Source organism: Mus pahari, chromosome 12 (genome assembly GCF_900095145.1).
Source record: "Mus pahari chromosome 12, PAHARI_EIJ_v1.1, whole genome shotgun sequence".
NCBI classification, from domain to species: domain Eukaryota; kingdom Metazoa; phylum Chordata; class Mammalia; order Rodentia; family Muridae; genus Mus; species Mus pahari.
This window is the reverse complement of record NC_034601.1, coordinates 87,821,399-87,845,951: the sequence shown is the minus strand read 5'-3', so window position 1 is coordinate 87,845,951 and position 24,553 is coordinate 87,821,399. Positions and strand designations below refer to the sequence as shown.

Genomic DNA, 24,553 nt, shown 5'->3' with positions numbered 1-24,553 from the left:
CCAGGTTCAACCCCTTCTCTGACCACCAAACTTTGTATTCTCTCATATTTTTTGGATTTATATTAAAATCCAATGTGTACTGCCCATGTTTTCTTGGATGTATAGTTAGTGGTTCTCAAACTTCCCAAGGCTGTGACCCTTTAACATGATTCCTTAAGTTGGGGTGACCTCCAGCCATAATATTTATTTTGTTGCTACTTTATAACTGTAATTTTGCTACTGCTATGAGTCATAATGTAAATATCTGATATGCAAGATATCTGATTTATGACCTACAAAGAGGTCTCCACCCACAAGTTGAGAACCATTACCCTAGAAAGTGGTTAACATACAAAGGGCTCTCCTCTTAGAGGAAATTGATTTTCCCTCTCACAGCAGCTATCAATCAATGGCACTTCAGTTGGGAGTGAAACCTTATGCCTACTCCCCCTCTCTATCCTGGGATTTGGTTACAACTGCCCTACAATTGCCCTGCTATATCCAGGAATGGTCTTTCCTTGTGGATATCCATTGCCTCTGACTCTTACAAGATATTTGTCTGCCCACTCTTCTACAAGATCCCCCGAGCCTTGGGAGAGGGGTGAAGAATGTGTGTTTGATTCTCTACACCTTGACTGGGTGTGGGTCTCTGTGCTAACAATGTTGCCTGCATGAGAAGCTTTTTCAGAGTGGACTTTCAACAATAAAAAATATGTACTGCATGCTTTCTCCCAGTGCTCATGGTCAGCTCATTTTCCACTTTTAATCTGTCTGGGACTTCTGAGTTTCCTGCATCCTTTAAGTTTCATGAGCTTCCTGAGTCCTGTAAGTTTCATGAGCTTCCCGAGTTCCTTAATTTAACATTAAATTGTTAGAGGTCAATTTCTAGCCTGTTCTCACAAAGGCATTGCTTTTATCTGTTTCAGGATCTAGATTTCTCATCACATCCACGGGAGCCTTGTATATTAAAGATGTACAGAACGAAGATGGGCTGTACAACTACCGCTGCATCACGCGGCACAGATACACAGGGGAGACAAGACAAAGCAACAGTGCGAGACTGTTCGTGTCAGGTGAGAACATGGTCTCAGGACCACATCCCTCCTGTGCCTCCCCTCTGTTAGTTCTTGATGTAATATCCCAAACTGAAGAATTTAGGACCAAGAAGAAACCTTCAGCTTTTGTATCAACATATTCATAGATCATGAGCATCTTTTAAGTCAACATTCCTGTAGCAATATAAATACAAATTCCATTTTACAGTTTGGAAAACTGTTCATTCTTTTGACTGAAATGATTTCTAGTTTTGAAAGGCATGTTCCATGGCCTTGTTCCACATATTTGTATGTTTTTCCATTGAGGTGCACAACCAGCCCAGACTGTTTCCAGTCATAAGAGCCCTGCTAGAACAAGGTTTTCTAGAGAAGTACTGTTTTCAGATCAGCCACCTAGGCATTCAGAAGCCACTTTGGACATGGTCTAGGGCTGTGCCCCACAAGACTGAAATCCCCCTGAAACCTAAGCTAGGGTGAGCCTTGCCTCTGTGATCTATACAAACTACAATGGCCTATGACAGTGGTTTGTGTTTTGAATGGTGCGTTGATTAAACATGTAGCAACCAAAAGTAATAGAATAAACATTAAGAGGTAAGTAGACAGAAGCAAAATACAGGAATACAATATCAAATCAGAAACTCACAACACCCAGCAGACATGACTAGGGTAGCCCAATAGAGAGTACAGACAGAGGAAATAAATATTAAATCAGGGCCATATAATCATCTAATAGAAATGCAGTAGATAAGCCCCCTTGTGTCAGTCAGTTCTGACTACTAATTGAGAGAGTCCTGAGCATAACAAAATGTCTGCTCTAACAAGACTCCCAGGTGAAACAGCAAATAACTACAGATAGAGGTGACATTACCAAATTGGATGCTTACAACATACAGCAGAAGTCTACTGGGGATGTTGACATCATCTGGAGTTGCCATTGAACTTTCTCTCCATGGCTGAGCTTCCCATGGGTGAATTCCTGGCTTCTCATTCCCATGGTGGTCACTTTTATATTACAGAATAAACAACAGTGACCTGAATTGGAATCAGTTTGACTTCTAGCTGTTTAAGTAATGAGATGATTTAATGACCTTTCCTATTTGCTGTTTTGTACTTGCCCCATTACAGAACCAGGTTGACTCAGGACAGTGAGACTTGGGGGATTTTTGAAATGCATATGCTAGAATCTAGAACAGGAGAAACCTGTTGGCTCCAGAGTGCACTTTCAACAAACAAAAATATGTTCTGCAAGCTCTCTCCCCGTACTCATGGTCAGCTCATTTTCTACTTTTAATCTATCTGGGACTTCTGAGCTTCCTGAATCCTATAAGTTTCATGAGCTTCCTGAGCCCTGTAAGTTTCATGAGCTTCCTGAGTCCTATAAGTTTCATGAGCTTCCTGAGTCCTATAAGTTTCATGAGCTTCCCCAATCTTAGAAGCCTCCCTCCTCCCTCCTGAAGGAAAACTTTCAATTCTAAGGTAACTGCTACACAAACAGAGAAAAGAGAGCTCTCTCTTCTTTACTGTTCACCTTTCTGTCTTTAGGCCCAAACTTTGTGGTTGCTTGTCCTAGACTTTGGTGGCAAACTATTTTGATACTATTTTCTTGATACTAGTTGTAAGAAGTAAGTTTAGAGTGGTTATAAAAATGAAAATTGAAATCAACCTGAAGGGATTTCAAGAGCAAACTGAAGGGAGGTTCCTCAAGGCACAAACAGCATGACCAGAGTGGGAGAGAGTGCATAGTACATGATTTGAGTGGGATTTGTAGATAGGAATAGGGAAGGTAGCAAGTTTTCCTTAAGGTAAGTAAGCTGTTTCTTAAGATGAGCTATTTTTGAGACTGTGGGGGAAAGGCTAGGTCTATTGTCTATTTTTATAATTGCTGAAGGTTTGGGGTTGAGGTCAGCTGCTTTTATTTTGCCACCTCTGGGAACTGTAAAAATACCTGACTTCCTGGAACTCTGAGCCCAGGCTGGGCCTTGGTATTAGGAGAGGAAATAATTTTCTTTTACCAGCCTAAGTGAGATAGAATTTAACTGCAATTTTGATTTGTGTTTCCCCATTGTCTAATGATATATACCTGTTGTCTCTTGTTATTTTGTCTTTAGACAAACATCTGATCATTTTTAAATTGATTGTTAGTTGTATTTTTAAAACGTTTTAAGTGGTTTTGGTTTTGCTTTGTTTTCCTGGGTTCCTTGTGTATACTTGTCATGGATCCTTTGTTAGACAGATAGTTGGCAAGCATTTCCTTCCAGTTAGAGAGTGTGGAGAACCACCATAGAGAGCAACTTGGGAAGTCTTTACAAAGCTAAGATCAGATCTGCCATGTGATCCATCTCACCCATGTTGTATGTATAGACCCAAAGGAAATGACACTGGTATGACAGAGCCTAGCATGACCATTTGATTCCAGAACTATCTATACTAGCTTATGTATGAAATCAATTTAGGCCATTAACAGATAAAAAACAAGGAAAATGTAGCATACCTAGTACAGGGGTCTTGAGTCATGAAGAGAAATGACACCCCATTATTTGCAGGTCCCATGGGCAGAAATGGGGGCTAGGAGGTTAAGTAACACAAGCCAGGCAGAGAAAGACAAAATCCTCATGTTCCCATCCATATGTGATCCTTAACAAAATCAACCTGAACATAGACCAGTGATCAGTAGATAATTGTAGCGTGGTTTGAAAGGACTTGAATTTGGTCAGTACCAACTGTATGTGTGTACTGAAATATTATACCAGATCCCCAAAGTATATACAGTCAATACCTGCTAACCAAAAGTAAATAAGTATAGTATATTTAAAACAAATAAAGACATAGTGTACTAAACCCCTTTATCTTGTGTACTGAATTTTGCTAATTTAACAGCTCTCTGTCATTGTTGAGAGGAGATGTGTGATGTTTCCCCCCCTCAACAAAAGGTAATATTCTTCTAAGCTGAGCTGATGACTCTGTCGAAGCATACTGACTCCAGATATTTCCACAAAGCAAAAATCAAAAAGCCAGAGCCCTGATCAGGGTTCAGCCTTTTATAAGTTATGAGCAGGTTAGAGTTGTCTGTCCTAGTTTAAAGATCAGTGACAACAGTAGACAAGAGGTTCAGGATTAATGTGTAAAGCCCACATGTGTTTCTCAGTCACCATGCATACTCCCCATCCTTGGCCTTTGACAGTTTAATTTTTCTTCCACAGACCCAGCAAACTCAGCCCCATCCATCCTGGACGGGTTTGACCACCGCAAAGCCATGGCAGGGCAGCGAGTGGAGCTGCCTTGCAAAGCACTTGGGCACCCCGAGCCAGACTACCGCTGGCTGAAGGACAACATGCCCCTGGAACTTTCTGGAAGGTTCCAAAAGACAGTGACTGGGCTGCTCATTGAGAACAGCCGCCCCTCAGACTCAGGCAGCTATGTGTGTGAAGTATCCAACCGATATGGCACTGCCAAGGTGATAGGCCGCCTGTACGTGAAACGTAAGTTGGATGGTAACTGGAAAAAGTAGAATTAGCCACATGGATGGTGTTCTGAAGAAGCTATTTTCCATCGCTCCCCACAGCATTCTTCTGACCTCACAGCATCTGACCTATATCCTCGGTTCCCTACTGGAAAATTACCCACCTGGTTACACAGCCTGGGTTTGCCTTGAGGTTTTCATGAGGCCACAGCATCAATGCCTTTCCAAGAGAGTACCACCCAGCTGTCATTCCTAATGGCTAAATTCTGAAAGCAAACAATAAAGAGGATGGTGTTGGTAGCTCAGCGATAGAAGCCAGAAAAATATGGTTGATCTTCATCTCTTTTTAGAAATTACTTTAAATTTCTCAAGAGGACCACTATCCACTATTAACAGAAACATAGGTTTAAATTATGCAGATGTAAGCTTGGGCCAAATCCATCCTTCCTTCCTTCCTTCCTTCCTTCCTTCCTTCCTTCCTTCCTTCCTTCCTTCCTTCTTTCTTTCTTCCTTCCTTCCTTCCTCCTTCCTTCTTCCCTCCCTCCCTCCCTTCCTTCCTCCTTCCCTTCCTTTCTGTTTTCCTTCATGCATTCATTTATTCTTCATTATTTTTTTTTACATTTATTTATTTTGTGTGTGCTGGGGGAGTACTTATATGCCATAACTCATTTGTAGATGTCAGAGGACAACCTGTAAGAACTGGTCCTCTGTTTTCATCCTGTAGATACCAGAGCTCAAACTTGGGTGTTGAAGCTCTACAGCAAGTGGCTTCAGCTGATGAGCCAATTTATTGACCCTGTACTGTTTTGTAGAGAATTTTCTTTTCATCTTTCCCAAGATTTCTCTGAAGACATTTCCCACGAGCTGCATTTTAAACCATATCTGGGGAAAGATACAGATTCCTACTGTGTCGCTTTTATAGCTGCAATCCTCTGCCACATCCAGAGAAGTTCTTTGGGCTTCTCACCAATCCCTCCTTCCTTTGGAAGTTTCACTCTTCCAAGGCGACTCTGCTCTTGATGGAAAGTGTTCTATTGGGTTTTGGGTCCATAGGCATGCCTGGCCTCTTTTAGGTGACAGATAAGTGTAGAAATGAGCTTTATGCAAAGTGCTCAGCTGACATTTCAGCCCTATGGTGTAAAAAGCCAGAATACTGTCACCACAAACTCTGCTTTCCCAATAGCACTTCTTGTTAGGAACACCCTCACCTCTTACTCCTGTAGGCAAGTTTTAAGTCTTGAGTTCTCATTAACCCGTTCTTTCATTGTCCCAGCCAGGCCAAGTCCTGGGCTCTGGATCTTCCCTGCTGTCATCTACATCTCTATAAGGCTGACTCCAATATCTATCTCCACTCCTATCACAATACCTCCTTGATGACTACCTTCCTCCACCCCAGTGTTCAACACCATGTGACCCATCAATTCTCCTGAAGACATTTAGTTGTGCCATCTACTTAGTCAGTAGTCTCCAATAATTTTTTGTTTGTTTGTATAGCATTGGGGTTTGAACCCAGGCTTTTTTCAGTCAGCTATGTTCCCAATCTTGCTGTTAAATCTTTCTTTTTGAGACAGGGTTTTACTAACTTGCTCAGGCTGGCCTTGAACTTGTGGTCCTCTTTCCACAACATCCTGATTGTCTGTGACTACAGGCATGCTTTAGTTGGTTTTGTTAATTTTTATGGGTCTGGCACAGTAGCTCAGCAGTTATGAGCACTAGCAAGGCTTCTAGAGGACCTAGGTTTAATTCTCAGCATGCATGGCAGCTCATATCTACAACTCTAGTTTTGGAGAATCCAGTGTCCTTGTCGTCTGGCCTCCACTGGCACTAGGCATGCATGTCGTGCACTGACATACATGCAGAAGACAACATACCCATACACATGATGAATTATTTCAAAATATTGAAGCCACCTTTATAGAGTTGCTTCAAATTGCCTTTGCAGTGTGCCTCTCTCTTTTATACTTCTAGGAGTTTCTGATGCATCCAAACCAAATCTGACACTGGCATATCGGTGCTCCATACTCTAACCCCTGCTGTCCCTACTCTCTGGAACCTTCTTTCTGCTCTCCGGTCTCAGTTCTAGCCATTCTTTACATCTGAGGATTTCCTGGTCCTTGCTACATATCTGTTATGGCACTTTGCCTGGCCATAACAATCTTCTAGTTCTTGATTAATCCACAAACTTTGAGAACAGGAGGATTTGTACTCTGGGAAGCTGAGACTTCGGGAACAAGGCAGATGGAGCTTGTTGACTGTATTCACGTGTCCAGCGAATAGACACATCAACTGCTTGAGTAACTATTTCTTCTCCTGGTAGTGTGAATGACAACAAAATCTCCACAGAAACCTATGTGGAGACTGCTCAAGCAATGAATGGGGAATATACAGTTGTTGGGGGGGGCACATGCTAATTATAGCACACAATATAAACTCATCTTTGTCTCGCCTGTGACTGTAAACCTTGATACATGGTAAATGCTCTGTAGAGTTTCCTCCCTTGAGTTAGGTTTGTGGAATTGGAAACGGGAATTTCAAAGACTGGAATTCCATCCTGGCTCCAGTGGGCAAACATTGCATTAAAGTGAAACTCGTTTATGGTCACACATCTGAACCCAGTCCTCTTCTTGATAACCAGGGTGATTGGTCCAAACACAGTAATTGACTAATGCTAGGCCATCAGTGTTCCCCTAGGACAAAGCCAACAGGGCTTTGGTTTTGGTTTTGGTTTTGGTTTTGGTTTTGGTTTTGGTTTTGGTTTCTATACTCATATTCCTGTTACTAAATAGCATATTGCATTTCTTAGTATCTCTAGATCAAAACTATCACTTGTACTCTGAGGAAGAAATATGACCAACATTGTGCTACTTGATATAGAGATACGAAGATGCCCAGAGAAAACAGCAAAGAAAATGTTTCCAAGCAAAGTGGTACCCCAAATAACACTGATGTGCTATCCCAAAACAACTGCTATGGGACCCCCAAACAACACTGATGTGGAACCCTAATGAAGAGTCCTGACAGTTATACCTTGGCCTCAGCAAAAGCCCAGTATGTTATTTAAACAGTGTCAATACCTTGTGGTGTTTTACTTTTCCTCTCTCTCCTATTTAACTCCCCAGAGCCACTGAAAGCCACCATCAGTCCCAGAAAGGTTAAAAGCAGCGTGGGCAGCCAGGTCTCCTTATCCTGCAGTGTGACAGGAAATGAAGACCAGGAACTCTCCTGGTACCGTAATGGCGAAATCCTCAACCCTGGAAAAAACGTGAGGATCACAGGACTCAACCACGCAAACCTTATCATGGATCACATGGTCAAGAGTGATGGGGGTGCCTACCAGTGCTTTGTACGGAAGGACAAGCTATCTGCTCAAGACTATGTCCAGGTGGTCCTTGAAGGTCAGTGGGCAACACTGGAAGCTGCACCCCAAACAGAATCCAGTGGAGCATGGGATGGGGAGAGAGTCATGCAGAGACACTCATGGGAGAAGACAAGCCACTTCCTGTCTGTATTGGCTAGTTTTGTGTCAACTTGACACAGCTGGAGTTATCACAGAGAAAGGCGCTTCAGTTGGGGAAATGCCTCCACAAGATACAGCTGCAAGGCATTTTGATCTTGTGATCAAAGGGGGGCGGTCCCCTTGTGGGTGGTGCCATCTCTGGTCTGGGAGTTTGGGTTCTATAAGAGAGCAGGCTGAGCAAGCCAGGGGAAGCAAGCCAGTAAAGAACATCCTTCCATGGCCTCTGCATCAGCTCCTGCTCCCTGACCTGCTTGAGTTCCAGTCCTGACTTTCTTGGTGATGAACAGCAGTATGGAAGTGTACACTGAATAAACCCTTTCCTCCCCAACTTGCTTCTTGGTCATGATGTTTGTGCAGGAATAGAAACCCTGACTAAGACACTGTCTCTCCATCTAGTGACTCTAACCTCCCTAGATCAGGCAAAGGAGGGGCAGCGTTCTCATGAGAGAGGGTGGAACAGTGTTACCTGAAAAGTGTGGCCTGGAATCATATGAATGCTTCCTGGTCATACTTAAAGTTACTTGCCAAAAGATCAACCCTTGAACAGAGAGTCTTGGATTCTATTGCTAATTTATTATTCTCTAGATGTGCAGATGCAGCAATGCCTTGTTTGGGAGCTGTGGGATACATAAGTAGGATATTTGTTTGGGGTCTACCTGATCTTCAGGGGCATCTCTAGCCTTAGCCCACTTGATACCAACAGTTACACCTCCAAGTTGTGACTACATACATATGCATACATACAACACACACACACAAATGTCTCCAGATGATATGGGCAAATACTCTCTGAGATGGGAGGTATGGACAGAATTATCTTACACCTGAAAAAAAAAGTTAGAGATAGTAATAACCTAAATTTCAATAGAATGTTTATTTGGATGAAAATATGACTTCTGGTTGGTGCCATTGCCTGTAGCCTGGTCAACATGTCCCCAGACATAGGTGTGTGAAATATCTGAGGAATTGCCTTGGGGTGGAATAACATCATCTATTTGCTTTTTTTAATTGGTTACTGAGTACTTAAATCTTCTAGTTCATCCATCATCCAGGGAATGGAGCTGTGTCAGGTGACATTTAAGTAAGGCATATATTTATCACCAGATAATTGAAATGGCTCCTGTCTGTGTATTTGTGTGTCTTGATGGGAATTATGTCATTAACTATCATTTAAAATCCATCCATTATCAATGGGTGAAAGTGACGAAATTATTTTTCTATAGCCTAAGGTTAGAATAAGTAAAACCCATTAATACATGTAAGTTTAAATCTGCCCAATGCTAAGAGAATAATTGCATGATGGAACCTTTAATCCCCAGCTACTTTGTAAGAAGTAGCAAGCTTAGCAGTGGTGATGCAAGCATTTCTGCAGGCAGTGAGATTTTTAAAACAGAGTAGAAATGACCTAGAGGTGCAGTCCTTGTGTTAAATGCCTGACACCACTTCACACATAATAATTAAGAGATTAAGAGCAGAAGTAATCAATTTGCATGGAGCTGATTCTGGTAGTCCGGATGCACCCTGGTCCTCCCAGAATCATTTTAACTTCTCGCTAAAGAAAGGAAAGATTACCTGTCTAGGACCTGTTACCTCGGCAACTGTCTCAAGTAACTAAGAAAACCTAAAGAGCAGATTGATCATCCACATTGATGTCAAAAGGGCTCTGTTATCAGAATGACAGCTGGGTAGATTGCACAGAAACTCATGTCTCACTGGGCAACTGACACCTACCTTCATCTCCACAACGCCAGTCACTGGAATAGAAAGAAATGGGTGTGGGGTGCTGAGCACCCCTCCCAACTTAGTCTCATATCAGTTTCTGTTCAGAAGAAGATTCGCTTTATTTTTCTTTCTTCAGAAAGGTGATGATGCTAATGTCACAAAAGAGAGAATGTGTGTCTAGTACCTGATGCACAGCTATGCATGACCAGGACCCTCTCAAACAGCTCCCATAGTTCCTGCTGTAAGAACTAGATTAAGATAAAATTATAATAATCTCAGCCTACAATGGACTCTTCATGAATGTAGATGGATGGAAAAATCTGGTAGCCTTTGCCAGGAGGTTGAATTCCCTAGAACCTTGTAATGGCAGGCTCATAGTTAAACCAGAATAAATGGGAAATAGAAAATGAAAATGAGGATTAAGAGGTTCATGTTCTAGGAGTGAAGAACAGCACCTGTCAAGCAAGCTTGCAAGCACAGAAGTTTGGTGATGTTTAGGATAGACAAACTCAATGTAGAGAACTGAGAAAAGTTCAGAGCAAACAGAATGGTGGATGGGCAGAATGGTGGGTGGGCAGAATGGTGGGTGGGCAGAATGGTGAATGGGCAGAATGGTGGGTGGGCAAAATGGTGGATGGGCAGAATGGTGGATGGGCAGAATGGTGGGTGGGCAGAATGGTGGGTGGGCAGAATGGTGGGTGGGCACTTGGAGGAAGGGACGGGGAGGTAGAGACTTTCCTCTGAGTACACCTCCAAGGCCAGATGGTGCTGAAACTAGAAGAAAAGCAATGTGCCAGAGCCTACAGAGCCGAGGGGCTATGCACATACACATTGGGGAGTTGGGCAGAGTACAAAAAGGGAAGATACCAGGGGAGAGTCCCCAAGTCTTCATATAAATCACTTTGGAAAACTTGATGGACATATAGACTGCTATGTGGATAGAATCTAGTTCTATAGCTTAAAATGCTAGAAATATTCAAAAGAAAGCAACAACAACTGACAGTCAAAATAAAGCAAAAGCAGACCACAGACAAAGACTTGGAGGAGACCCAAATGTCAGGTTCAACAGTCAAGGAATCTTATTCCATTTATTGAAATATGTTTAATGATTTAAAGGAAAATGTACTATAAAGAATGAACACGTAAGAAAACCCAACACTTGGGAAGCTGAGACAGGGGGATCATGAGTTTGTGGCTACCATGACTGCATACATTATCTAAACAAAATGGTGTATAGAGTAAGTTTAAAGTTGACATAGAAAAGCTGACATCTTAGAGAGGGAAGTTGATTTACAGTGTAAATGCAAGAAGCTAAAGAAATGAATGGAAAGAGAACACAGGTGGAGGGTTCCTCCCTGTAGTTTTGAGGCCGCAAGGTAAATACATTACTCAAGGAAGCATGGTAGGTGTGATATCGAGATGTGTCCACATATGCATAGCCAGTTGGATTTCACAAGGATACAGGATAGTCAATAGGTAAAGGAAACATTTTCAATAACTACCAATTGTAATATGAATAAGTGTATAGAAAAGCTATGAAGTGACTCAACCAACATTCAGAGCTGACATAAAAATTAATTTGATATAAATTTCAGATTCAAATATATAGCGTTAAGCCATAAACATCTTAAAGAAATTCAGAATTGTTCCTAATTTAGAGATAGGACAAAAGTATAAGGGGGACCGCAACCTGGAAAAAACTATTGTAGATACATATACTAACAGGTATTCCATATAGTGTATTTCTGTCTGATATTATGGATACTTTGTAAAGAACACCTGATAAGTTGGCAATTATAAGTTATTTTACATATATTTACTACCATTCCAAATATATTTTAGAAGTTAGGGCTGGAACGACTGATCAGTTGTTAAGAATACTAGCTGTTCTTGCAGAGGATCCAGGCTCAGTACCCAACACACACATGGTGGTCTACCACTGCTTATAACTCCAGTTCTGGGGAATCTGACATGCTCTTCTAGCCTCTAAGGACACTACATATGTAGCATACATATGTGCATGCAGGCAAAAACTCATACACGTGAAATAGAATGAATAAACCTAAAAGTTCTACAAATCCAAAACTCAAAGTCAGTCCAATTAAAGAATAAAAAAAATGTGTGACACTCCTCAAAAAAGACACAAAAATAATGAATAAACAATAAAAACCATAATTTTGACTAGCAAACATGAAGCCCTATGTTCAACCCACACTATAAAACAAAATTAAAAAACAAAGCAATCATAACCAATCAGTTCACCAAATAACCAAAAACATCCCCACACTATTTCTGCAGAAATGGACAACATGCACTTAAACATAAGGAAGCATGAGACCAACCTGATAAAAATGTCCTTCAAGATTATCACAGTTAAAATACTGAGTCAAAATATTCTAGGTTCTTTGTAGTTAAAGAGACATAGATTTAATGCTGATGGACTGGGGAATTAAAAAACAAAACAAAACAAACAAACAAAAAAAACACATTTCAAAGTTCTTTTTTATCACTGAAAGTAGAAATCCCAAGGGTGCTGTGGTGTGTTACCAACCAGCACACCTGAGAAACAAACTTGTCTGAGGGTCTCTTCCAGCTGTAAAATCTTGAGCTGGCATGAGGAAGTAAGGACTCAGGAACCCGAATGCAGAGATTTAGGAAACCGGATGCAGAGATGCCGGAGCCCGGATGCAACAAGTAAAATGTGTACAAAAGAAAGAGCATTTCTCTCAGTCTCTGTCTTTATTATTGTAAATGGTCCCTTGTGAGCAATCTCTACAAATACTGAGGGAAAAATAAACAAAGCACCTTTGGGGTATGCAAAATCCTTGTTTGTGGCTTTGTGGAGGAACACACACGTCTTGAATTGCAGTCATGGAATCTCTCAGTGTTTACCATAAGCTCTCGATCTCATCATCCTCTCTTCCCATAAGAGCATAAAGTGCTGTCACCTTGCTCATATTCGTTCCTGTCCCTTGAAAACTGTTTTCCTAGCACAAGGCTTTTGGGGACAATGCTGATAAACAGTGTTTTGTCTCTCCTGAGCATAAACAGTGAACTTGGCAGAGGCTTATCGTGTGTATGTACCACATCCTTTCCTGTTTTGTCTTCTTGCAGACGGAACTCCCAAAATCATTTCTGCCTTTAGCGAGAAAGTGGTGAGCCCGGCAGAGCCAGTGTCCCTCGTGTGCAATGTGAAGGGTACACCCTTGCCCACGGTCACCTGGACCCTAGACGATGACCCCATCCTCAAGGGCAGCGGCCACCGTATCAGCCAAATGATCACGTCTGAGGGGAACGTGGTCAGCTACCTGAATATCTCCAGCTCCCAGGTCCGGGATGGGGGTGTCTACCGCTGCACTGCCAACAACTCGGCTGGAGTCGTCCTGTACCAGGCTCGAATAAACGTAAGAGGTGCTTGTCAAATCAGCTCCTCGAACAAACACACACAAATCATTGTAGCGGGATGGGTGCTGCATGCTCTGGGCTGAGCCTTGCAATGCGCAAAGGAGGAGCTGTTCCTCCCTCTCCCTGCCCTCTCCTTCCTACTCAGGAATGGCGCTGATCGGCGGTGTTGAAAATGGCATTTTGGTCTCTGTAGTCAGCTTGTCTACTTTCTGTCCTCTTACATCTATCCACTGAAGCTCTCCTTTCCTGGTTTATGCTCTGCATGCCCTTTCCTCTCTCTGTTTCTCCTATCTCATGACATCCATGGTAAGCCTTCACATCCATGGTACCTAACTCAAGTCCATAGCGCACAGCCGCATAATCTGCATCTTCATCATCCACCAAAGTCAATCAGTTACTGTTAGCACTTTCACCAGAAGACCATAGTGGTGCAGAGTAGACTAGTTACTTTTTGTTTTTTAATTACTGACCCTGTCTTTTTATCTTGTAATTCAAAGTATTTTCATAGATACAGCCAGTGCTAAGAGATTTTAACATTCATTGACTCATTTGAGAGTAGTAAGAAGAAAAATAAAACTTTTTCTTCATAGTAGAAAATGCCAAATGCCAAAAAAACTGAAACAAACAAACAAACAAAAAAGGTGTGCTTACATAAAAATAATTTATTTTCACCAAAGGAAAGGTGTACCCATTTCTTTCCATGAGATGTACCCTTAAATTATTTTCAAGAGTTTTCTTGTGTCTCTCCAGGGCCTGCAAGCATCAGACCAATGAAAAACATCACTGCGATAGCGGGGCGTGACACGTACATCCACTGCCGCGTGATTGGCTATCCATATTACTCCATCAAGTGGTACAAGAACGCTAACCTGCTTCCTTTCAACCACCGCCAGGTGGCGTTTGAGAACAATGGGACTCTGAAACTCTCAGATGTGCAGAAAGAAGTTGACGAGGGAGAGTACACATGTAATGTGCTGGTACAGCCACAGCTCTCCACCAGCCAGAGTGTCCACGTGACAGTGAAAGGTAATCCTGTCCCCCTGCTTGCTCCACACCGCTGCTTTCCAAGCCTGGCTATTAAGATGGGGCTGTCCCAGAACCTGGGTAGAGTTGGGTAGTCATGAACACTGAGAGATGGAGAAGATGCAAAGTGTTGTCTATACAATCCTGGGTCCTCAGAGGACATGAACTTGATGTCATCTTCTCTGAAGGTTGAAGCGTTCAGAAGGTACATTGTTGGCTTGGCTATCTGGTTTTCTATCAGATCGTTTTAGAACATGCATCTTTCTTCCTCTGAACACTCCATCAGTGAGCTCTTTAGATCCCAAGAGGAAGAAATTTTTGATAGTAGACAAGGACTTCAGGTCCAAGTTCTCATCTTGAGTGGACAGAAGAGCTATGGCTAACAGCTCTCCAGTCTTTTCTGACTAAGTTAGCTGCTGCCTCATGTCATATACAATCCTGGCTTCCAACTGCCAGGATAATCTCTTGAGGTTTTGGAAATACAACCTCAAAGTCCTTTGCCCACAACAAGCAGTGAATTGTTGGGTCCACCAAGGACATACAGCAGATGCTTTGGGCAGCCATATTTTTTTTTCTTCTCAAGTCAGTTTCCTCAGTGAAGAATAAAATGAAGGTTTTGCTTCAATGTAATATACTTTACATGCAATACAACATAAAGAAGGTTCTGATGTGTTTTAAAACAGCTTGCAGATGGTGTGAAGTACCCTCCAGGCTGAGCTGTCTCTCTAAGCTGTCAAGACTTCTCCCAGTGTGCTAGGAATTGATTTTTAGCGCCCCAGTAGCAAAGCTGTGTACATTTCACATGGATCTCTCCAATCTCCTTTACCTCAAAATATATCAGATTTTATTCTAAGAAACATCTAAAAATGCATGTACTCATGCCAAATGTTCCTTCATTGTGAAATAAGTCATGTTGTCTATTAGATACTTGTATCTAGGCACTTTTAATCTTTCTCAAATTGTTCCATACCTTAATTTTCCCGTAATGATTATAAATCTTCGATTAAAGCCTTGATGAATGCAAGGTCCTCTTCTGGTGCTGCTCCATCACTTACAAAGCATCTGTCCTGCTAGGTGGATGTGATAGTGACTGGGAATGTGAGCTTTCCTCTGAGCACTCCTTCTCATTAGGAGAGACAGAATCAAGCAAGATGCATACATCGTCCCCTAGGCACCTGAGCATTCAATGACTGCGCAGAAAATTAAGTCACGGCAGTATCATAAGGGTGTGTTGCCATGCAGGCTTGGAAGCCACCTCACTGAATGTTTTTACTTTGCTGTCATATGATGCACCACACCTTTAGTTGCGTACTTCACCCACACACCATCCTTTGATTGGCTGATCATTTGCAGATGACTGGATCACTGAGGTGTGAGGCTCTTTTGGATATTAAAACAATTTACCACACATAAAAACATATAATTAGTATCACATGATTTTCTGGGCATTGGAACTTGAGTTTTGTTATTGGTGGCATCAACAACTATGACCCCAGGAGTTGACAATGTCCCACCTCTCTCTTCCAACAGTCTGCCAGACACACAGTTCTGCGTGGCTATCACTTTAGGGAGCCATTCTGGGTAGAAAAAGTAGGGTTTCTTGAGAAAAGTGGCTGGTGGCTGGAACTCCCACAGCTTTGGTGTTCTCCCGGGGATGACTGTCTTCTCACATTACTTGGGACTCCGGCCATTTTTCCAACAAGCAATCAAACAAACCAACTTAGATCCAGAAACAAAGCCTTCAGGGCAAATGGTGGGGACCCCTCCGTAACACTGCTTCGTCTCAGTGTCACAGGTGTTGTGGATGCCAAGGCCCCATTGTCTCATCCACCACACTAATGGCAATAGTGTAAATAGGGCAGAGAGACAGGAAGCTAACATCTCACCACTGTAATGGAGGAGGCTGTCTTCTTGTGAACACACTCACATGTGCACAGGCATCCCCAGAAATCTGTAAGTTACATTTGAAAATGCTTAAAATGTAGTTAGCTGCTAATTACTCATCCTATGGTTAAGTTCTAATGATTGATCTAATGATTGATCATTATGAAGTTTAGGTCTAATCTTCTCATTGGTCTTTGATTGCCACTAAGATTTTTTTCTTCAAGAGCACCTAATGGTAACATGACCATTTAGATATAAATGGATATAAATATTTTAATACTAAATTTCAGATATACAAATTTAAACAAAGGCCAATTGAACAAATAACTTTTGGTCTTAAAGTTTTCTGGGCCAATATAAATTGACCTGCTAATATTGATCCTGTTAATTGTCATAAACCACCTCAAAATATCTTTGGCTCCAAAGAATAATATAGAAGATCTTGTAACCAAAATGTGTGATTTCAGAAAAGGATTGAGCCAAGTAATCTTGATAAGACAAGCCATCCCTCATGCAGGCTGACAAACTAATTGGCCCCTTGGTCAGACTCATATGAAGACGTGTCTGTCAACCATCTGAGGCCAAGGTCAGACAATGACCTTGACATTTAAATTGGTCCTTTCAAGTACTCTAACCTTCTTAGGGAAACTACAGGATCCCAAATTAAAACATTATACCTGATATTTATAGTTGAAGACTCTGAAGGTGTTAAATTAAGGAAAGGAAGAGTGGAGGCCAGGGTGGAAGGCAAGTCTGCAGGAAACCCATCTAGATCCTGGGTCATGATTCCAGCACTCTGTCTTGTTCCTCCACGGACCTCACTGCACTTGGATCCAGCTTCCTCAGAGCGGACTTTTCTCAAGACTAGGATATCTATGGACTTTCGAGCTCAACAACAATAACAAAAAACAGCTCTTTCCTGACTATTCTCTGTAGGTGACTTCTGAGGAGGGCATTTTTCAGGGTATCCCAGGCCATGAGGCTTCCTCAGTGGCCACTGGAAAAAATCCTCAATAGACCATGCCCTTCCACCCAACCTAAAGAGCTGAAGAGAAGATTGAATTTCCAAGGTAGAGAACAAATGCAGGAGGTGTGAACAAATGCAAATGCAGCGAATGTTGTAAGATCCTGAAAGGGACAGATAGGGACTTCAGAACTTTTGTTTATGTCACTCAGGAAAAGCTTCCCAATAAGAACCGCCCTTTCACGGGCAATCTGTTAGAAAATAAACTGCACTCCGTGGTAAAGGATCCTCACATAAGAAATCAACCCTGAGTGTAGAGGGAACCCAACTAGGCAATAGAAGCCAAATAAAAATCATGCTTCAGAGCTTGTACCACTCTGGAAATCAGTCTGGCGGTTCCTCAGAAAATTGGACATAGTACTACCAGAGGACCCAGCAATACCTCTTCTGGGCATATACCCAGAAGATCTTCCAACTGGTAATAAGGACACATGCTCCACTATGTTTATAGCAGCCTTATTTATAATAGCCAGAAGCTGGAAAGAACCCAGATGTCCCTCAATAGAGGAATGGATACAGAAACTGTGGTACATTTACACAATGGAGTACTACTCAGCTATTAAAAACAATGAATTTATGAAATTCTTGGGCAAATCGATGTATCTGGAGGATATCATCCTTAGTGAGGTAAGCCAATCACAAAAGAAGTCACTAGATATGCACTCACTGATAAGCGGATATTAGCCCAGAAACTTAGAATACCCTGCTTGTGGACGTTGTACATCGTGGTGCGCACTAGGCTCCGCACCACGATGTACAACGTCCACAAGCAGTCGGGAGTCCATCCCATGATCAGCCACCAAACCCAGATACTAATGCACATGCCAGCAAGATTCTGCTGAAGGGACCCTGATATTGCGGACTCTTGTGAGGTTATGCCAGTGCCTGGCAAACACAGAAGTGGATGCCCACAGCCAGCTATTGGATGGAACACAGGGTCCCCAATGGAGGAGCTAGAGAAAGTACCCAAGGACCTGAAGGGGGCTGCAACCCTGTAGGTGGAACAACAATATGAACTAACCAGTACCCCCTGAGCTCGTATCTCTAGCTGTATATGTAGCAGAAGATGGCCTAATCAGCCATCACTGGGAAGAGAGGCCCCTTGGTCTTGTAAACTTTATATGACCCAGCACAGGACAAGGCCTGGGCCAAGTAGTGGGAGTGGGTGGGTAGGGGAGCAGAGGTGGGGGGAGGGATATAGGAAACTTTTGGAATAGCATTTGAAATGTAAATAAAGAAAATTAAAAAAAAATCATGCTTCAGGGCGATGGGGGTGGGCAGAGCAAAGCACTATAATCAACCATGGCTATGCAAACAGTCAGACACCCCTCAGATGTGTGTTGTATCAAAACCAAACTGTTTGACACATAGCAACAGGAAGATGCCAGCCACCATCCATGGCCTGTCTCTGATGAATGAATGCCTTCCAGAAGGCAGATGAAGTCACCAAACACACCCCACAGCGTGAGAATAATGTGTTCCTCCAACAACCGAGTAAGAAAACTTGTGTTTACCAGGAAGCTAGGGCTATAGAACATGTTGGAAATTTGTGGATTCTGTTGGTGATGATCTAGTTCTCTTTCTGTTGCTGTGATAAAACATCAACCAAAAGCAACTCCGGAGAGGAAAGGCTTCATTCGACTTACACTTTCAGGTCATAGTCCAGTGTTGAGAGAAGTCAGGGCAAAAACTCAAGACATGAAGCCCCTGGAAGTATACTACCCAAAGACTATTGCTTAGCTAGCTTTCTCATACATACCCACAGGCAAATATGATCTGGGCAATTGAATTGAAGCTAACTAGGGCAGATGGGTAGTAGATGCAAATTATTCCTGTACATGTCACTGCAGACATTGACATCTCTGGCTTCAAACAATGCTGAATAGTATCTTACATGACTTGTACTTTGACCTTTTTATCCAGGTCACTCACAACTTCACACAGGCTAGAATAGCTGTGAATGAATGCGCGCACACACACACACACACACACACACACACACCCATGCACAATCATAAACCTACTTAAAACATTATAGGAGCTTTTTTTTTTTTTAAAGCATTTTGGTGCTTGATTGTATAGTTCTGAAGTGGGAGATTTAATTATGACAGTGTTGTGTGTTGTGTTGCAATGTTTGAAGGTTTGAATATACCTCGTAGACAAAACATTAGGCACTGAAATAGGAAATGGAAGACTAGGTGGATAGGGCAACCTGTATATGCCTATGTAGATTTTGACGTAAAAGAGAAATTTTCTGGACATTGATATGATAGCTAAGAGTTTTCTCTGTTTTGTTTGTTGGTTGGTTAGTTGGTTGGTTGGTTGGTTGGTTGGTTTTTACTTCATTCAAAGTATATACCCTAGCAAGGTGTTTGCAGCCTTCATTGATTGAAGGTAACTGTGGCATTTCTTGTTTAAGGTGACTTCTACTTGCTCATATAGGTAACAATTATACATCATTCACAATTTTAGCTTTTCCTCTGGGTCTGGGAATGCCCAGCCAAATCAACTTCTGCATTTTTAATTTGCATTTTTAGCACTGTGAAATGTAATGTACAAATTACACGAGATTGTTGTCTGTGAAGACATTTTTAAAATGGACCACCTTTACTCCCTTCAGCAATGCGATTTAAGAGTAAGAAAGCTGAAGAGTCAGCTGAGTTGATCAAAAAGATGAGTGTTTGCTTTGATGAACACAGCCCTGCTGTCATATTTATCTAAACCAGCCCTGTTACCATCTACATGAGTCCAAAGACAGTGCTTTATTGAATCATTTCAGAAGAGTAAATCCGTAGCTTCATAAGCTTCTGCCCTGGACTGGGGAGATGGCTTCCCTTGCAAGCACAAGGACTCGAGGTTGGACCCTCAGAACCTATTTTAAAAATAAGGTGTCCTGTGATGTCAATAGCTCTCTTGCATTAGTGGACTTTTCCAACAGTTCATTACTGTTGACTTGACAAGCTCAGGCTAGACCAAATGCTAGTATGGAGTGGGAAGTGGGGAACAGAGTCCCCTCCTTAGCTGAGAGGCTATTGGCCATTGATACCTGCTGGGAGAGGGATAATCAGTTTGCTTAAAAATTATAGTCTCTGGTGAGTTTACCATGCTCCAATGAAAGACCACACATCCAAGAATATATGGGCAACATAGATTGGTCTTCCTGGATATTTTTTAAAAAGAGAAGACAACATTGGGTGTTTAAGGACTAGTGGTGGGTCAGCAGGAGTTAGGGGATGGGTGAGTATGATCAAAACACACTGTACAATTTCCAGGAGAACTAATAAAAATATCAGGTACTTAACACATGCTGCTATCTTCAAATAGGGAAGAAAGAGACAAGGCAATACACGGTACTCACCAGCCATTTATCCTAGCCTGCTTGTCTAGATCTAGGGTAATGAGAGACCCTGTCACAAAGTAAAACACTGTGGATAGCACCTCTGAGAAAATAGCCAAGGTTATCATCTGTCCTTTATATATATACACACACACATACATGCCTGCGCACACATAAATATAGACATATATACAAACACACACATAGCCATGTGCACACAAACACTCAGAAATATAGACATATACATAGTCATATATATAAATACATACAAACACACAGACACATACATACAGATACAGACACAGACATACACATAAATACATACAAACTTACAAAGGCACACAGACAGACAGACACACAGAAATACATATACACAAAACCACACAAACAGACAGAGACATATACAAACACACACACACACACACACACACACACACACACACACACACACACACATACACATACATCCATTTCCTTGGGAACTAGGGTTTGACCCATTCAATTCCTTTAATACTGCTACAAATGTTAAAAACAAACCATTTGTATCTTGTTTCTAAGATACTCATCCAACATATTGAATATCTAGCCATATATGTAATTATACACATGCATGCTATATGTTTGTGTACATGTATGTGTACATACATGTATGTATGCATGTATATTTAGAAGATATTAGGGGGAAAGAATATTTTTCACTATATTTTTTCATAATAATAGTTATGACCCTTGAGCTTATTTTGTTGCATATATCTGGTTACTTGGGAGGAAAAATCCCTCAATAACTGATTCAAACGGCCTATCAATTACTGATCGTGGCTAAATCTAAATAGTTTTGAAATATATTCAACACTTAGTGGTGATGTTGTGCTAGCTTCCAATGTATGGGTAGAAGGAAAGATCAAGACTCTCATTTTGTCTTTTGCAGTTTTATATGTAGCACATCTCAAATCATTTTCTTCTCCTGAGTTGGTGCCTTCCTGGACTTGAGTGCTTGCCTGACTGGGTGTTCTAATTGCTGCAGACCAACAGTGCCAAGAAAGTTAATTGCCTGCTAGATTTAAAAAAATGTCACCTTCTATTTATATTGTTATAAAGCTTCATAGTTTACAAAACACTTTCCTATGTGTCATCTTAATTAATGCTCACAGTGACTCTGTTATGGAGTTGGAACATAATCAGAGGATCAGAAGAAAGGAAAGGCATGTAGTCAAGACTGTCAACTTCAGCACAACCCATGGTGGGTCTTTTCGTAGTCACTCATGCTGAGTGGGGAGTCAGGATTGGAGGAACAGTGAGCCTGGTATGGTAGTAAATTCTTATCCTGTCTCTTAGGAGACAGAGTGTGAATCTTCACCCTTCCACCTCTTGGTAAGCAGCTAGGATGTTACCTTCTGATGGCAACATTCTTCAAGACCTCCTGGCAACTGTGGTCATGTGTCCTGGGCCCACAGAAATACCCTTGGCAAGTGGTCTCAAGATCTCTGACAGTTGCTCATTTGCTGTCCCACCCTGAACACAATCAACTGCCACAAGTGTCCAGACTCGGCTCTGTGGGCCTGAGATTCTTCTCTTGATGGCTGCTACCACTTTCTGCAGTTTGCTATCTTTCATTTCTAGAGAGATTCATAGTATCTTTTACAGAAAGCCCAGCATTTCCAGGTTATTTTATGATTTCAATCCTGTTTGTAGAGATCATTTATGTGTAACCAAAAAAATAATATCTGTTAAGTGTTTTCATTGATTTCCCAACAGCTACTTAGGGAATGTATAGTTTCTATTATAACCAGTAGAGAAGAAATAGTGAAGGACAGCAACATGCAGGTTACACATTCAATACATGACCTGTGGTAATTTAGTGTCACTAGCAGGGATTTACATTTGCCTTTAAGTCGGTATATGGTGGGGTCTAAGAAGGACTGATGGAATTGCCAAGATCCTGTTCTCTAACTCCACAGGGAAAGGTTTCTATACATTGTGTTTGAGTGAATGGTTGTAGTTCCTCAGCTCCTATGGAGGTCTTCTCAGAGCACAGGCACAGACCTGTTCTGCTCAGTGCAGGTTATTGGAGCCATGCTCAGAATGCAGCTCATGTACCTCCCTTAGCATGGCCTCCTCCTATAGGCTGCTTTACTGGTGATTCTCCTCCTCTATTCTAGAAGAGAAAGCAGGTGTCTTTCAAGGGAACGCATGATGGTATGTTTCATTAACATCGTCTCCAGGGACTTTCCCTTAGACAGAGGCAAAAGAGACAACATATACTATTCACTATGGTGTCAAAACACACAGGTCTTCAATTTAGTAGAAAATTTTTGATGTAGGAGAAATGTGTTTCAATATTTGGTATGCTTGCTAAACATAAGAACTTTTAAGGAAGCAATTAGTGATGAGAAAGGAAGACATAAAATAAGTAAAATTATGTTTTCCTTGTAAAAGTCAAAATTCATTTATACAAATATGTACACATACATGTATATACACATGCCTGCATTCATGTGTTCACACACACTCTGGAACACATTCATATAGTACTGATCATCATGCTCATGTTAGGATATATTTATTTGTTTTTTGAAGATTTATTTTACTCTTAATTGTATGTTTGTGTGTGCACATATGTGTATGCCTCTGTATGTGTGTGCCTTTGTGCATGTGTATATGTGTGTATGTGCATGTGTATTTGAGTATAAGTACCAGCTAAGGCTAATTCCCCTGGAGCTGGGGTTACAGGCAATTGTGGACCATCTGGCATAGGTAATAAGAACTTAACTCAAGTCCTTTGCAAGAGCAATAGGTACTTTTAGCCACTGAGCCACCTCTCTAGCCCCTAATAATGGTATTTTAAATTAGAATAAAAAACTTTTAATTATTCAAAATCATATATTATATACATAAAATTAGTACAAAATATAAATTATCCAAATGTATGTTCAATGAAATCATGTGGGTTATGTACACATATGGGCTAGTAATATTTATATTACTTTAGTTGTCATATGAAGATCTATTAATGTGCTAATAAAACATATGGTAAAATATACCACTAGGCATATGTACATTTCACTCATATGTCAATATAGATAAGTACTACATCTAATATGTGCTTATATACATACACTAAGATATCATAATGGCTCTTTGGGATGCTAATGAAGTTGGTATTGATGATGTTCAGCCTCTCTTGCTGAGGGTTGCACCCTGCGGGTTCTAGGCTTTGCCTGCAGGGCCTTTCCTTTTGGCTCCTAGCACTCCAAGTCCTCTCTCTCTTTCTATATGGCTGTGCACATGTATAATAATGCTTCCCTCTGCTGGGTACAACCTCGCCTTCTCCCAGAACCAATTTTCCTGTGCAGAGTAGCCACTGGCAGCTCTCCTCCTTGTCCATGGAAATCAACCAAATCCATATGTGAATCAGGGAGCTTACATGTTCCTGAGATGCATTCCTGAGACACTATGTTGATCAACTGTGTTGTGCTTTGTAGAACTCAGCAGTTCTTTTCCTTTGTGGGACCACTCAAAGAAACACAGCCCTCTGGGCATCAATTGATGTGAAGCAATAGGAGAGGACCACCTCCATCATGAAGACCAGGCCTCTTTGTTGGAAAGCATAGCCAGCTATGGAGACATGGCTTGGGATTTATGAACAGTGTACCTGACAGTGATACCCACTCAGATTTTTGTTGGGTTTTTTCAACTTTGTGTGGGGGCCACACTGTTGCTGTCTGTCCACACAAAGGCCCTCTCTTGTCTTCTCTTAACCTGTCTTTAAAAATTCCAATAACATTGGTATCTTCGGGTTTTACTGCTGGGAACAGACTCCATGACCAAGACAACTCTTACAAAGGACATTTAATTGGGTCTGGCTTACAGGTTCAGAGTTTCAGTCCATTATTATCAAGATGGGAACATGGCAGCATCAAAGCAGGCATGGTGCCGAAGGAGCTGAGAGTTCTATATCTTCATCTGAAACCTGCTAGCAGAATTCTGACTTCCAGGCAGCTAGTACAAGGGTTTTAAAACCCAGACCCACAGTGACATACCTACTCCAACAAGGATACACTCGATGGGCCAAGCATATACAAACCATCACAATTAGTATCTCTCCCTCTCCCCCTCCCCCTCCCTCTCCCTCTTTCCCTCCCTCCCT

The 24,553-nt window shown here is 41.6% G+C and overlaps 1 protein-coding gene across 3 annotated transcripts in view; it reads left to right on the top strand.

The window, feature by feature from the left end:
- The window catches only part of Dscam (DS cell adhesion molecule), a 566,911-nt gene that overhangs the window by 321,257 nt on the left and 221,101 nt on the right, over window positions 1-24,553 (top strand). For all 3 annotated transcript variants that reach the window (XM_021209063.2, XM_029544386.1, XM_029544387.1), the window contains exons 4-8: window positions 906-1,052; window positions 4,235-4,513; window positions 7,614-7,889; window positions 12,848-13,144; window positions 13,889-14,164. In XM_021209063.2, the coding sequence (XP_021064722.1) occupies window positions 906-1,052; window positions 4,235-4,513; window positions 7,614-7,889; window positions 12,848-13,144; window positions 13,889-14,164 (1,275 nt within the window). The remainder of the gene's footprint in view (window positions 1-905; window positions 1,053-4,234; window positions 4,514-7,613; window positions 7,890-12,847; window positions 13,145-13,888; window positions 14,165-24,553) is intronic.